We start from the raw sequence: 14,827 nt of genomic DNA, 5'->3' as shown, positions 1-14,827 counted from the left end.
CCTGTTTGTGTGTGTTATTAAACTGCTTTGCATTGCCTGTTTTTTAATCATCTGCTTTTTTGAAGTTACATAGATTCATGTCTTTATTTACTGTAGAAAAAGTATATGAATGAAGAGGAAGGAAGTTGTTTACCTTCCTCTATATTTTGTAACACCCAAAGGAATGTTGATTAATTTCAGAATAGTCTAACAGTTTGCTATCTTTTGTGAAGTCTACCAAAGTCTGTTCAGTAGCAGGTTTATTGAGACCTTATCTCACTTAATGACATTGATTATTGCTCGTGATATTGCCTTATATGCTCCTATGAAAATGTTTGTATTGGTATTGCAATTGTTTACCATTTCGACATAAAAAAATCTAATCCAGTCACAATGCTACAGTATTATGTGCATGTGCACTACTGTGCAAAACTTCGTGACTTCAATGTGTAGCACCAGGCGGCATCTGATAATTTATCATTCTGAAAAGAAAAAGAAAAAACATACAAGTGCTAACATGCAGCCAGAGTCATGAAGAAAAGAAGACTCTGTGGCAAATTCTCTGTGGAACCACCTCCCTGCCAAATACCTTGAAAAACTGCACACTTGTGCCTTCGAAAACAAACGTGCTGTTTTTCAGATACAAGTTGTATCCTTTTGATTAGATCTTTTTTTGTGTGCACTTTGTGTTAAGTGGCGTTATTTGTGAGCGACATGATTTGTCAGTATCCGCACCTTTAGATCTTAATCATTCTGTACATAACAGTATGTTGTCTTACTTTGCCAATAATTTGCAGCATGTACCGTGCAAAAGGTCACATTACTAAACACAGATGGAGGGTGATCCCTGGTGGCAGCTTGCTGCTAACGACTTTAAAAGTTCCACGTATTAAATGTTCTTGTTTATTGATGATTTGCTGTGTTTCATTATTAAATATATATCTGGCTCACGTGTTTGGGGAAAGTATTCAGTTATCTTTGAACTACCTCTCGCACTTTAGTCGGTCAGGAAACTTCGACTGTTAATCCGTGTCCACGCAGTAGCAGAGCCACGGACTGAGCCTTACTGTTGGCGCGGCGGTTGGTGTTCGGACCTGTCAGTCAATGAGCAGCCGACCAGTTGCTAAGGTGAAGAAACTCTCCGTGGCGTTGATAGGCTGCCTTCGAATTTACGTCCTGTCAATCTACAAGTCAACGGGGCGGGGAGGTCAGTGTGGCTAAGCTTAAGCACGCTGCGCTCTTCAACCAACCAGGAAGTCAACAAAGTCGCTAATATAGTAACTACAGCATCACTGAAACAACGGCATGAGTTCTACTGCCTCTTCGGTAAGCTGTAAACGGGCTACCTCCCCTTGACGAAACGCTGTCAGTTGTGCTTAAAAAGCATTAGCTTGCTAGCTGCTTTAGCCTCGGCAGCTGTTAAGCTAGCCTAACGGTGCTTGTTGACAGCCCTCACCGTATCAAAGCCCCAACGCACCGAGTGTTAGCTGCAGGCTAGCGTGCTATCTTTTGTTTACACTACAGTCGCTGACTTAAGTAATTTGCTCTGACACGGGCTAACTACTGAAAACTTCATCAACTAACTTAACTCACAATTGCCGACTTAGTCCCAGTCAGATTAATTGACGTATAGAGAAAGGGAGAAACTAAAATGTCAGGTGAATCCCACGCTAAGACAACTGTGTGTTTTTTTTTTTTTAAACTTTATGATTCATGCTAAAGGTATGAATGAAATTCTCGGCATCGTCCATGTAAAGCCTGCAGAAAGTCTTTGTGTCAGTTTACTTACAGTTATAAAAAAAAAACTGACTCGTAAATTGGTAGCGACTAAATGAACAAAACAATAGCTTGTCATATAAATGCACAGGTAGATTTAAAATGGCAAAATAACACACACAGAATAACACGAAGGATGAGAACTGTTACTAAAGTGCAGTATTGTTCACTTAGTATTAACTACATATTTAATTGATTATTAAATAGGTATTACTCACATCACCACAGACAGTTTATGACATGTTTAACAAGGCAGTAAAACTGGAATGTAGACCACAAAGTAAGATGCTTAATTTTCAGCACTGAAAATATGTAGATAATGACAATATCTACGACAATGCTTTACAAAGTAAGATGCCTAACAGGGTTGGGATTAACAATAAAGATTGATAAGGATAAACCTAGTGATAATAATAAAGCAACCACAATTGTCTGTAATCTTAAGATATACTGAAAACTTTCATCGAATGTTATAATGTTATTTTCTTTATGACAGTTTTTTTCTTTGTGTGCAGTCACTAATAAACTTAGAAAAACAACCAGCAAGTTGGCCGACTTGGTTTATGTCCCTTTTTGATTTTGTGTTGCAGACTATCGGGGAGTTATTCCTCATCCTAAGTGAGATGGGTTTCACAGAGGAGCAGATCCAGTTGGCTGTGCAGGCCGGCCATTTTTCTGTGCCAGATGCAGCCGAGTGGTAAGTTGATCGAGTACTTTTTCCCAGTCTTGTGTGCCTCATATAGAACAATTCAGTTATGTACATATATACAGTTTCGAAAAGTTGTCACCTTCCCAGTAACTGGCTCCCCTGTGTGTTCATAGGCTTTTACAGGGTCAGTATCCACGGCACAGGTTGGTCAAACAGTCATCACAGCCAGCGGAAACGGCGTTTTCTGCTTTCAACCCACCCAAAGAGGCAGCAAGCACTTCCCAGTCACATGCATCTCCCACTGAAAGTACAGGTATGACATGAGACAGTTCTAACTATACTATATAAAGGTTATCTGCTCACTTTAGGTGTTTAGTTTAACCGGATTTTAAGTTCAAGTAAGAAAATGCTGCATGTTTTTCAGCTTGGTTAAGACTGCCTTCTTTAATATATATAAATGTGTTAGAGCCTAGGTAATTTATTATATAATTGTAATAGCCTCTCAATATGGTTTTGCAATGTTCTAATATGTTATGCAACATCTAATTAGATGGTTTTTCACTTTAACAGCGTGCCCTTCTCTGGTGCTGAGGCCATCGCAATCATGTACCCTGTCCCCAGAACCAGTACCGGTTGAGTCACGCATCAAACAAGACAAGAGTGACTTTGCAGAACAAGAAAGACTACGTGTTGCTCAGGAAGCCAGAGCAGAGAGGAGACAAAAGAAGCAGGTCAACAGTGCTGAAAAGAAGGACTACTAAACTGTGCTAACTCAGCCAGACTGGCATTTTGTTTGTTATAACTTAGACATGCTGCAGAGTCTTTGAATCTATGTGTCTGATTGTTAATCTCAGAAAAGAACAGTTCGTCTAATGTGTTTTGTACTGGCAGGAGCGGGAGTTGGTGTTAAAGCGGATAGCAGAGGATCGGAAGACCTTGCAGGAGAAAACTCAGACCAGCGCAGTCACAGAGAAAACTCAGACCAGCGCAGGCACAGAGACGACTCCTCCCAGTGGTGAGGGGCAAAAGCTTGGGGGAAAGACTCAGACAAATTTGGATAACAACTGCATCCTTATGGTGAGGCTATGAAGAACCTTAATTTCTGATTATGTGCGCGCAAATTATAAACGCCTAAAATAATGCACTGTTTTGTTTTTTTGCTGCAGATTCGGCTACCATCTGGTGAGTCAATGCGTGAACGCTTCCCAGCTGATGCCCCTCTGCGCAGCGTCATGGAGCACATCATCGGACGTTACCCTTCCCTACCTCCGTTTTCTCTTCTCCAGGGTTTCCCCCGGAAACGCTTTGGAGAGGCAGATCTTGTATGCTCGCTGCGCTCTCTTGGCCTTACACCCAATGCTGCACTGTGCATTCAGACCACTCCTCCAGAGACTCCTCAGGATCCACAGAGTCCTGCAGAACCACCATCAGCAGGACAGAATGAGCCATCTCCATGTTCTGTGCCTCCTTATCCTCATCTGCCTGTGGTGGAAGACGCAGTAGGCCAGGACCTTGTTTTCCCACCTCCACTACCTAACCAGCTGTGGGAAGAGGCAGTGAATTATGCAGGGATCCCTGGAATTGGCCAGCCAGTGTCAGGGCCATCTCACCTCTGGGGTAAGTATTATCACACAAATGTCTATTCCTTTAAAGTTTGTTTGTCTTGTGTGATTGTAGTAGAAGCCCAGAAATATCCTTCCCAACTCAATGTCAATGAATTTCCTTGTCACCAACTCATTATTATTTAATAATTATTTAAATGGCTGTTAAGACTCTGGATGACATTAATGGTGCTCAACAGGACGTGGCCAGAGGTTGGTTCCTGATAATGCAGAAGAGGCAGCAGAAATAGAAGTTGGTGAGGAACAAGAAGGAGAGGAAGAACCACCTCACCTGCTTAATGGTAGAGCTCCCTTTGTCTTGGATTGTTGCAGAAACTTCATCTCCCCCTAGTTCTCCACATTGCTTGGTTCCCTCTGTCCTTTCTTCACTTCCTGGCTCCATATGTCTCCACTTTTTAATCCATGGAACGTATTGTTCTCTCAACTTTTACTCTTTGGTCCCCAGAGCTCAACACACTCACACACACAGCAAAAATATATTCCCAGTCTTTTCTTTAAAGGCAACCATAGTTTCATATTGTACATTACATACGTTACCCAATGAACAGAACATTAGGCCAACTGACACTAATCATTTAAGAAAGATTTATTTATTAAGAATTATGAAGTAAGTGTATGCCTCTTTCTGTTAAACATACAGAGTGTACACACTTTCAGAACTACTGAGCTCTACAAAGACCTGTGTTTGCTAAGTTTGTATTAAAGCCAATAATATTTAGTTTTTAAGATTTTAAGCTATCAGAGCTATGGCTTTGGTCTAGGTCTGTATACTGCATGGTCTGGTTTTACTGTCACTGACTATTTTGGTGATAATAAAATATCCTCATAGATTACAGTTGTCAGCTGTGTAATTTTCACAGGAATGCAAAGGCTGCCTTTCTTTCCAGAGCACAGGATGCAGGGAGGATTTGGGCCCAGGTACCACTGGCCGGACCAAGGCAATCGACTCAGGTGGGTGTCTACAAATGTGTTGACCCTATTGTAACATGAATCAGGTTGCACTTTAGAATAAACTGCTATGGGGGTGGCAGTGGCTCAGGTGACCACGTGTCGAAGTGTCTCTGGGCAAGACACTGAACCCCCAAAAGGAACCCCCATCCCCATCCCCAGCTGTGCAGTACTGGTTTCAAGCCTGGTAGAAATTGGGGTTCATACTTTATGCATGTACAGAAACTATGAAAACAGTACACTCTGATGATGCTGTATGAAATGAATTAGCTATTTTCAGTTAAAATGATTCATCCAAATCAAACCTTTATTATTCAAATTTTAAACCAAAGGAACAAAACAAAGGAACATTTCATCTAGCTCATAATAATGCGGACATAAATGTACCAAAATTCATGGCATTTCATCTGATAGCTGATGGGACATTTCACTCAAAAATGTTAAAACTCATGGGTCAGGGGATTACTAAAATCTGTAGGATCCATCCTCAAGGAACCATTTTGCTATTAAATATTTATTGAAATATTTCAGATGTGAACAGGGTGGTGGACAAAGTTTCATTACAGACTGAAACTTGCTTTACAGCTTTAGCGTGCATTGTAGGTGTCTGCTCTCCCACAACCTGTTTCTGAAATATTCTGTGTGTTGAAGAAGCATGCATGTGTGTGTATCCCAGGGAGGCTCCAGCAGAGGACCCAGCAGAGCCGGAAAATGCAGGAGGTCGGGTGGCACCTGTAGCTGCAGGTCTGGCTGCAGTGGAACGTCTACAAAGAGCTGCACAGCTCGAAGATGCCCATGCCTCGCAAGTACAGCCATCACCACCTAAAAGACCCTTCAGGACACCAAGTGTGCCATCCTTATGTGCCTTGGCTACCCGTGCAACTGTCCACCTCATGACTGGTGAGAGACCATGTCGAGGATAATATTCTGTTCATATTCTCACTGGTTTTCCAAACAATGTTTCTCACTGCTTTGTTTGCTCACTCTGGACTCTCAGCTCCCAGTATGCAGTACAGCAGCAGTCTGGCAGGCCTGACCCCAGAGCTAGCAGAGCTTCTGCTCAACCACATGTCCCGCGAGAGACTGCTACGTCCACGTACCCTGGAGTTTTTCTTTGGCTGCCCATTGCAGAAGTTTGTTCTCAATTGCTACCCTTATTCCACTAATGAACTTCTGCGACATTTACGAGCCTTTACAGCACTAAAGCATCTGAGTCTAGTAAACTCACCTCTCATCACTGGTAAGTTTTATCCTTAGCTGTAGTTTTAAGGCTGTATTTCAGATATACTTTATTACATTGTAAACTTTTAAAACAATTTGCATCAAATCCTGTGTTATTTCACCTCTTTTCCTCTACTTTTTTCCAGATTCTGGTCTTTCAATCTTGTCCAGCCTGGTCAAACTCCAGTACCTTAACCTTGCCTCCTGTAGCAAACTGACTGACTCCTGTCTGCAGCATATCACAGGTTGGGTTTTTCTGCAAACAGTCTTAGACATTATAACAGATTATGTAGCACCAATTTACTTGCAATTACAGTTACGTGCAACAATGCCAAATTGCAACATAAGCAGCTTAGTGTGAGGTACTTGTATTTAGGGTTAAATGGGTTTTGTCTTAATGATTTTTTTTTTTCTGCAATTTCAAGGATTGAAGAGTCTGTGTTTCCTGTCAATGGACCAAACCAAAGTGACTGATGCTGGGATGGTGCAGTATCTCCGGTCAGCTCCATCCTGCCTGACTCAGCTCAGCCTTAACCAGACAGCAGTGACTGAAGCTACTTTGGCAGTCCTTCCTACCTGTGTGCCACAGCTGAGAATTCTCAGCATTAAGCAGACTAAGGTAGTACTACTACCACAGCGTTCATTTTTGACTTTGTTTAACTGGCATAACAAGTAGTTATTAACACTTTCTATCAATGGTCTGTATTCTCTTGACATTTTCAGGTTGAGAATGTGTCAGCTTTGGCAGATCTGTCCAGTCTGCAGACACTCAATCTGGATGGGACAGGTGTGAAAGAGGAGTCACTGAAATACCTCGCGACCCTCCCCTCCCTGTTGTCCTTAAGTCTGGCAGGAATCCCAGTAACGGATGGCAATCAGGCTCTGCAGATCATCTCAGGTCTGTAAATTTGGAAGAAATGTTTTAAAATGGCCAAAGTGACATGAAGGGTCAAAAGAGTTTCACTTGAAACTCTTAGTGAGGTTTCTATTTTTCCTCCCAGGTCTAAAGTTGACTCACCTCACCCTCCCTGGACGCCACTCTGTGAACGACATTGGGTTGTCATTCCTCTCAAGTCTGTCCCTGCTCATAGAGCTGGACTTGACAGACTACACACAAGTCACAGACCAGGGAGTGAAATGGCTCTCCACCATGACCAGGTTATTCTGTTCTACCTTAAAGTTTACAGCCAAACAGTTGTATTAGAAAGACTACAGAGATACTGACTGGAGAATTTCACATGTAGGTTAAAGAAGCTGTCACTTAGTAACACTCAGGTCACAGATGCAGGGCTGCCCTCTCTGCGTGGCCTACAGGAGCTGCAAGAGCTGTGTTTGGACCGGACAGCCGTCACAAGCCGAGGAGTGGCTGAACTCATCACCTGTCTGCCACACCTTCAGGTGATTTTACTGGTGATGCCTGCATGTTGCATGAGCTTTCTGTCATTTTAGACATTATGCAGGAACCATATGTGACAAACCATATGTACAAGTATAATATGTTTTAAATCTGTGATGTTATCTTCAAGTTAACTTTTATAGTTGTTTTCAGTTTCATTGTACAACAATAATGGAGTTTTATTCTGTATTCATTACTGACACCATTATGCTGCTGATTTAAGTGTCAGGATTTTACACTTTGGCCTTAAGACTAACTGTTTTGCTAGCAGTGATTAATTTTTTTTTTTTATTGTATGCATGATATTTTGCTAATGACTGGTTCTTAATTTTTCTTTTTGTTTTAGGTGTTAGGGTTAGCCAGCACTCAGGTGGGGGACACAGTAATGAGGACAGGTGTGATCCGCTGCAATCAACTTGTTAAGCTTAATCTCAGTCGCACACGGATCACAGATCACGGTAAGGTCAAAAACTCTGGCTTTTTTTTTTTTTTTTAATTTAACAGATAAATATAATCATCAATGTGCACTTTTTCCTCAGGTCTGAAGTTTCTCAAACACATGCACCTGGCTCAGGTAAATCTGGATGGTACTGGCGTGAGTCTGATAGGAATTGCAAGCCTCCTCTCTCACACCAATATTAGCAGCATTCGGGCCAGCAACACTCGCACTATTCCCATTGATGACGTGTCAGATGAGGAGTGGGAGGCCCAGTGAGCATCAGAAGAGCCATATATACTGAACCTGAGCATGCCTCTTAACTACTACTGCTGCTGACTGCTTTAGCCCCTAAATCATGCTGCCACTGGGATCACCTGGAAACAACGTAACTCAAACACTCCTCTTACTTGAAGTGTTTCAGCTGCAGCTAGTGCCACTAATCTGTCAGTCAGGAACACCAAGTTTTTACTTTAAACAGGAGTTGTGTTAGGCCATATATAGTTTACATATTTAAACACAATCAGTCTTTGCTCACAAAACACTGCAGGAAACTTCCACCTGACAGACTTTATAGCTTTATGTGCAGCTTTATAGGTTGGAGATGAGGTTTCTTCTGGTTGGCACTTTTGAGCCAACTGGCAGAAATATGGATTAGAAACATTAACCCAGCATGTCTTTTCAGACATTCATTTTTCAGAGATTAACAGACAAAAAAAAAAAAAAAAAAAAAAATTGCAGCCATTGTTAAATGTGTTGAAGCAAATTGAAGGCAGAGTGTCTTCCAGTCATAATTTTGTCACCTAACATTGGAAACAACAATGAATCTTTAATTGAATTCATGTCACACATACACCAGAACAATTAATTACCAGCTTGATGAAAAGACTGTCAGATTTTTGATTATTTGATATTAATTGTATAGTTAGTACATACCCCAAACACTTTCAGATCCACTGAGGTCAGCAAGGTAAAGATAAGAGCCTGAGCTATACTTGGTTTTTGGAGCAGAGACCTAGTATTCATGTTAGGAAAATAAGGGTATAGGCTGAAGTTCTTTGGCTTCTCAGCCAACTGCTATTATCTTAACCTATGGTTAAAAACTGCAATACTCTGATAGTGACAGATTAGCATGAAACACACCAAAAGGGGTTGAATGTTAAACACTTGATTGCTCAGCACCACATTTCCAATCCAGTTTTACATAAATAGCATTTCTAAAGGAAATTTTAAAGTAGAAGACATGTCATTTTACAATCTATGAAAAAAAAAACCTGTGTGAAAAGTCTTTATTTTATAAATGTTTTAGATTAGTTTCCTTTAGATAGGCCACGGACAGTATTTTTGGTCAGCCAAGCAATTTTCAGTTAGTGGGAGAAGCATACACAGTGCAGTGGCTGTAAGGAGGCAAGATCTATGCAGCCAATAGCCAAATCCAAAGCAATGTCTTCTAATCACTTTTGTCCTCATTTACAGACTTGTAAAAGTTTATTTTCCCCCCTTAACATTTGCATGTTACTAGTAAGTTTAAATGTAATAAATTCTTTAAACTTCTTTCTGGGCCATTTTTTCTTTTCCACACAAACCTTTATTGCATTACATTGCAGAATAAGGCAAAACTGTTGTTTTACACAAAGATGTCAAGTTTTAAATATAAAATGACCTAAAAGCTGCATACATGCTGAGAAAACAATATTCAGAAAAATAAAACTTTTCAATGAAGACAGCATTCCAAAATGCAATGTGACGCTTCAGGTGAACCAGCCAATCAGTACAGCCTGAGGTGAACAAAAAAAAAAGGAGGGGGGGGGGGGGGACAACTGAATAGAATTTAGCATGGTGCAGCACTGTCAAACTCAAATGAAAATACAGTACAACATGTACAATTAATGTGTCCAATAATATGCATAAGAGACCGTTTCAGTTCTAGTTGGGATATTTCCTGCAATGCAAATACTGCTCATCCATCTGGAGCCTGCAGGCCAAATCCATGTTGCAGGGTTAAGGAGTGGGTCAGTGTGATGTTGCTTCAGATGTCATGTGCTTGCTGCTTTGCTATCTTTGATTTCAAGTGCTCCTTATATGCCAGGATGTCCCTATTCCACTTCGTGATAGTTTGATTCTCGCACACCCAGATCTCCTGTGCCACCTGAGGAAACAACAATTTTAATGCTAATAATTCCTTCAGTTACATCAACTGGTTAATAGATCTATCAAATAACATACCTGTTGGATTAGCCTAAAGTCGTGGCTAACTAGCATCATGCCTCCCTCAAACTCATTGACCGCATCTGCCAATGCATCAATAGTCTCGATATCCAGGTGATTGGTGGGCTCGTCAAGGAACAACATGTGAGGGTTCTGCCAGGCCAGCCAAGCAAAACACACCCGGCACTTCTGGCCATCTGACAGATTTCTGATTGGACTGACCTAAAGACAGACCAGGTGTAAATAAAGGATTGTAATTTACTTAAAAATGCTATAAATTTCCTGAACTGGATTCAGTTTCACCATTTGCAAATTTTCCCCTGAAAATTCTTAGTCACACCTGTTGCTTTCCTGTTAGGCCGTAGCGACCAATGATCTTCCTCATCTCCTCCTTTTCCTTGATCTCCGGGAAACACTTCATCATGTATTCCAGAGGAGACAGGTCAAGCTCCAGCTGCTCTGTCAGATGCTGTAACAAACCAATACATAGGACAAATTTTTATAGTAAATAGAATATGTAAACATATTTTATGAAAGGCACTTTTGCAAAACTAATAGTACTGTAGTACTCTTGAGACATGCAGGTATAATAAAAGGTTATCAACAGGCTGTTTTACCTGGTGATATCTGCCAATCTTGACGTGAGAATGTTTGCGGATCATGCCATCAGTGGGTAGAAGCTAGATGGGAGAGAACAAACCAAAACACTGTTTCTCTGAACACTACTGAAAGATGGTGGACATTGGGAAACTATACTGTACCTACCTCTCCCATTAGCAGCTTCAGCAGTGTGGATTTACCTGCCCCATTGGGACCCACCAGAGCCACTCGAGTATCCAAATCAATACCAAACTCCAGGTTTTTATATATGTGCGGCTACAAGAAAACAATATCAATAAGTGAAAAATAAATCCATACAGATAATGAAAGCTTTGTTCATGCTGCAATATTAGCTACACTTACTGTATTGTCACTGTACTTGAAGCTCACATTCTGAACCATGATAACAGGAGGAGGAATCTTCCCACAGGGAGGAAAATAAAATGACAGAGTCTGTGGATAGACAAAGGGAGGTATCACTAGATTTACAGTGTATGTTCTTGATCCTGTAAAGTGACTGGGTCAAAGATATTGCTTTCCTGTGAGGCTCCCTTTTGGTCAAACCACTATTATAAGCCTCGGCAATTCACCCTCTCAGTACCTTGTCATTCACTACTTTTTCAGTCAAGCCTGATGCCACCATCTTCTGCAGCGTCTTCTCTTTGCTCTGTGCCTGTCGTGCCAGTTTTGCAGAGCCGTGACCGAACCTGGCTATGTAATTCTGGAAAAATGGTATATGAATAATATGAACAACAATGAGAAAAACAAAACTTCATTTCACCAGTGAAGGCATTTGTGATTTCCCTGTGATCAATGAAATCCTAGAGTTGGCTACTAGATATGTTATAACTCCCACTCAGTGTGTCAAGAATTTACCTGGTATTATCTAAAGCCATCCTTAGAAGTTGTGTCAAATATGGGGTTCATAATATGATACTTCCTTCCACAGGGACTGATTCTTTCATTTACCTTCATGTGTGCTATCTGGTCCTGTTCCCAGTTGAAGCGCTTCATCTGGTTCTCTTCCAGCTCCTCTCTGGTTTTCACATACTGGTCATAGTTACCCTGAAAATGAAAATAGATTTGCATGGTCATCCAACAGGCTGTTGCAGATGCACATAACTAGTAACAGCCTACTCCCAGGTACCGAATTTAGCATTCTGAAATCACATTATACATTCAAGATTATTCTAAGACCTTCCAACAGATGCTAAGGCAGTTTTTCTGTCAGACAATGTGTTACTTGACATTACTTCAAGGCATCAGCAGCGGTTTCAGACAAGTGTTCTTACCGTGTAATACTTCAGTTTTCTCTGATGTAGGTGGATGATGTTTGTGCACACACCATTCAGGAAGTCTTGGGAGTGTGAGATGAGCACAAGGATTCGCTTGAATCTGACAAGAACAAACAAGATTAACATTTTTGTGCACATATGATGCATATGCAACAATGAATAAGGTGCAAACTTACGACTTGAGCTCCTCTTCAAGCCACACACAAGCATCCAGGTCCAAGTGATTAGTGGGTTCATCCAGCAACAACATGAAGGGCTTGATGAACAAGGCTCTGCAAAAATAAAATTGCAATTTTAGTCATTTTACACTTATGTATATTTAAACCTGCACAACATCCTTCCTTTATGCTTGTATTTCCAAAGCTAACATTTAGTTTCACAGAAATATCCAGAAAGCTATCCAAATGTCATCGATGTTTATCTGATCGTTGCTTCCTGGGTTATCCACAATGTCACAGAGTGATGCAATACCCCCTTGACTTTACCTGGCCAGAGCGACACGCATCCTCCATCCTCCACTGAAGTCCCTCAGTTTTTTCTGCTGCATAGCTGTGCTAAAACCCAAACCGTGAAGAATCCGAGAGGCTCGCATCTCTGCCTTGTCTGCATCCAGCTCCTCCAGACGCTCATACAGCTCCATCAACTTCTCACACTCAGCTTAGCAAGAGAAAAGGAGACACACCCAATATTAATTTTAGTCAATACAACTACAGAACCATCTACAGCTCCATGGCTAATGAAAAATTACTCAATTTATTATTGCATGGGATATCATAACTCACAGTCCTCATGGGCAAGCCTCTCTGCCTCTTTCTCCAGCATAATCCTTTGTTCGTCAACCTCCATGACACACTGCAGAGCTGTCTTGTCACTGGGGGCCATCTCCCGGGTCAAGTGGTAAATATCTATGTGCTCTGGAATAGGAATCTCACGATGCCCAATGGCTGACAACAGCATAGATTTACCTAAAAGATTAAAAATATAATTAAAATCCAATATCCACCCATCCCATTTCAGCTTAGTGAACAGCTGTAAATGAGCCAATGCGTATGAATTGTAAGGGGTTTTCAGTGAATAAATAGTATATGCAGGTGTCAGTCATGTTTCTAAAACAAAACTGAAAATGAAGAGTTACTTAGATACTTAACTACAAACAGTTAATCCATGCCAGGAGAAACCACTTGCCTGTGCCGTTAAGGCCAATGAGGCCATAGCGTCTTCCTGAGTTGAGCTCCAGGCTGGTGTCTGCTAGCAGTTCTTGACCATGGAAGGTAAGTGACAGGCTGCTAATGTGGACATCAGTGCTGTTCGGGTGTGAGGCCAGAACACCTGTCACAGCCCGTGCCTCTGTCTTCCGGAGCTCAAACTCATCCAGCTCCTTTGTCAAACTGGCAATACCTGTCAAAATGCAACCCTATTACTGTTTTACACAGGCCATGAATAAGATAGGATAGCAGATAAGTGTGGTATACGGTCAAAGGTGTGCAGATACCCAACTAAATCCCAATGATCAACAACTATAACTAACCCTATTGTAATATCTATCCAAAGACCAGTCCTCTCACCATTACTCTCTGCTCCATTTTGCTGGGTCTCTGGCTGTTCACTCTCCTCATTTACTTCATCAGGTTTCTTGGTACGCTGGCGGGCTTTGGCAGCCTCCTTCTTCTTTGCTGCCTTCTTCTTGGCTAAGTCCGATGGCATGGTGGTGCAAGGCTATTTAAGATTGGATAATAAGAGACATAAAGGTTATAGAAACACTATTGATCATTTATCCTTCTATAATCTGGAGGAAGCCTTACTTTACCCACATTCACAGCTGCTTAAGGGTTTTTGGAATTACTTTAATTACATCAGCCAAATATTCTGTGAGTATGGGTCAGCTTAAAAATGACTAATCGCTTACACAGATAGTCTTGTTAGCAGTAACACTGTATAGAAAATGTGCCGGTTTAGCTTCATATGAGAGCTGATGTAAAGGAAGGACTAGCGTGATTAGATACGGCCTAAAATGGTCAGTGATTCACTACAAACAGTGGAGAGGATGATAGTGGTGGTGTTGGTGGTGGTAATGCTAACTAAGACCGCATTTAGCTTTAGGGACGGTTCAGTCCCACCTGCTTGCACGTTGGGCAATTAACCCTGATAATCCAGCTGTTAGCAGCTAACTGTAGCTGATGCCGCTAACATTAACGCTAAATTCAGATAAGTTACAGTGGTAAACTGATGACATACTGAGACTTTGATGTTGTGGGCTCAAAACAAAAGGCGACAGTTGAGAGACAGACCACATCACGTTGACAACTGCCCTTTGACTGGGTTAGCCGTCTCACGTTAGCTAGCTAAGCTAACAACGGCATCGGAATACAAGTGACAGGCCTGAGCCACCAAAGCTAACGACGCTAGGCCCAACAGGCAACGACAGGTTGCGAAGGCGGCTTATTAATTTTTTCACAAACCTACATTCATTTCCACTGTAACCCGCGAATGTTACATATATTACCTATAACTGTCAAACACCATTATTGTAACACTTACTTAGATAATGAATTACTGGTCTCCCGGAGCACACCGACGTCTCGTGTCTACTTTTTTTGCCGGGTGGATGTAGCCGCTCGCCGGACCGCCACACGGACCATATAAGGGCAAGAAGGGCGGCGAGAGTAAGTGGACCCGCCCTCTCTCATGGGGCTGCAG

General features: G+C 41.6%; 2 protein-coding genes across 3 annotated transcripts; one reads left to right on the top strand and one right to left on the bottom strand.

The window, feature by feature from the left end:
- The first annotated feature begins 1,144 nt into the window (after window positions 1-1,144).
- On the top strand, window positions 1,145-9,581 carry si:ch73-173p19.1 (uncharacterized). 2 transcript variants are annotated; one of them, XM_067486726.1, is made up of 17 exons: window positions 1,145-1,305; window positions 2,346-2,452; window positions 2,578-2,717; window positions 2,975-3,135; window positions 3,296-3,481; window positions 3,571-4,021; window positions 4,206-4,307; window positions 4,914-4,977; window positions 5,651-5,874; window positions 5,972-6,214; window positions 6,342-6,440; window positions 6,621-6,814; window positions 6,919-7,093; window positions 7,197-7,353; window positions 7,440-7,593; window positions 7,938-8,049; window positions 8,131-9,581. In XM_067486726.1, the coding sequence occupies exons 1-17, from the start codon at window positions 1,285-1,287 to the stop codon at window positions 8,304-8,306; spliced, it is 2,766 nt and encodes a 921-aa protein (XP_067342827.1). In that variant the 5' UTR covers window positions 1,145-1,284; the 3' UTR covers window positions 8,307-9,581. The 2 variants fall into 2 exon arrangements, with proteins under 2 accessions (XP_067342827.1, XP_067342825.1); XM_067486724.1 differs by having other exon boundaries at window positions 4,887-4,977.
- An 11-nt stretch (window positions 9,582-9,592) lies between these two features.
- On the bottom strand, window positions 9,593-14,827 carry abcf2b (ATP-binding cassette, sub-family F (GCN20), member 2b). Its single transcript, XM_067486728.1, has 15 exons — window positions 14,669-14,827; window positions 13,696-13,846; window positions 13,316-13,528; window positions 12,913-13,095; window positions 12,616-12,787; window positions 12,307-12,402; window positions 12,128-12,230; window positions 11,805-11,900; window positions 11,437-11,556; window positions 11,199-11,288; window positions 11,001-11,111; window positions 10,853-10,915; window positions 10,576-10,704; window positions 10,254-10,457; window positions 9,593-10,176 (listed from the first exon to the last, which is right to left on the bottom strand). The coding sequence occupies exons 2-15, from the start codon at window positions 13,832-13,834 to the stop codon at window positions 10,057-10,059; spliced, it is 1,839 nt and encodes a 612-aa protein (XP_067342829.1). The 5' UTR covers window positions 13,835-13,846; window positions 14,669-14,827; the 3' UTR covers window positions 9,593-10,056.

This window comes from Channa argus, chromosome 19 (genome assembly GCF_033026475.1).
Source record: "Channa argus isolate prfri chromosome 19, Channa argus male v1.0, whole genome shotgun sequence".
Classification (NCBI taxonomy): domain Eukaryota; kingdom Metazoa; phylum Chordata; class Actinopteri; order Anabantiformes; family Channidae; genus Channa; species Channa argus.
Note: the sequence above shows the minus strand (reverse complement) of the source record. Positions and strands in the feature narration are given on the sequence as shown.

Bases quoted from the DNA above. Each gene is read 5' to 3' on its own strand.
- abcf2b (XM_067486728.1), bottom strand. From the start codon at position 13,834: ATGCCATCGGACTTAGCCAAGAAGAAGGCAGCAAAGAAGAAGGAGGCT. The intron at 13,529-13,695 runs GTGAGAGGACTG...GCATTTTGACAG, and splicing joins AAATGGAGCAGAGAGTAATG to GTATTGCCAGTTTGACAAAG. The intron at 11,289-11,436 runs GTACTGAGAGGG...GTCTATCCACAG, and splicing joins AAAAAGTAGTGAATGACAAG to ACTCTGTCATTTTATTTTCC.
- si:ch73-173p19.1 (XM_067486724.1), top strand. From the start codon at position 1,285: ATGAGTTCTACTGCCTCTTCG. The intron at 3,482-3,570 runs GTGAGGCTATGA...TTTTTGCTGCAG, and splicing joins ATAACAACTGCATCCTTATG to ATTCGGCTACCATCTGGTGA. The intron at 6,815-6,918 runs GTAGTACTACTA...TGACATTTTCAG, and splicing joins TCAGCATTAAGCAGACTAAG to GTTGAGAATGTGTCAGCTTT.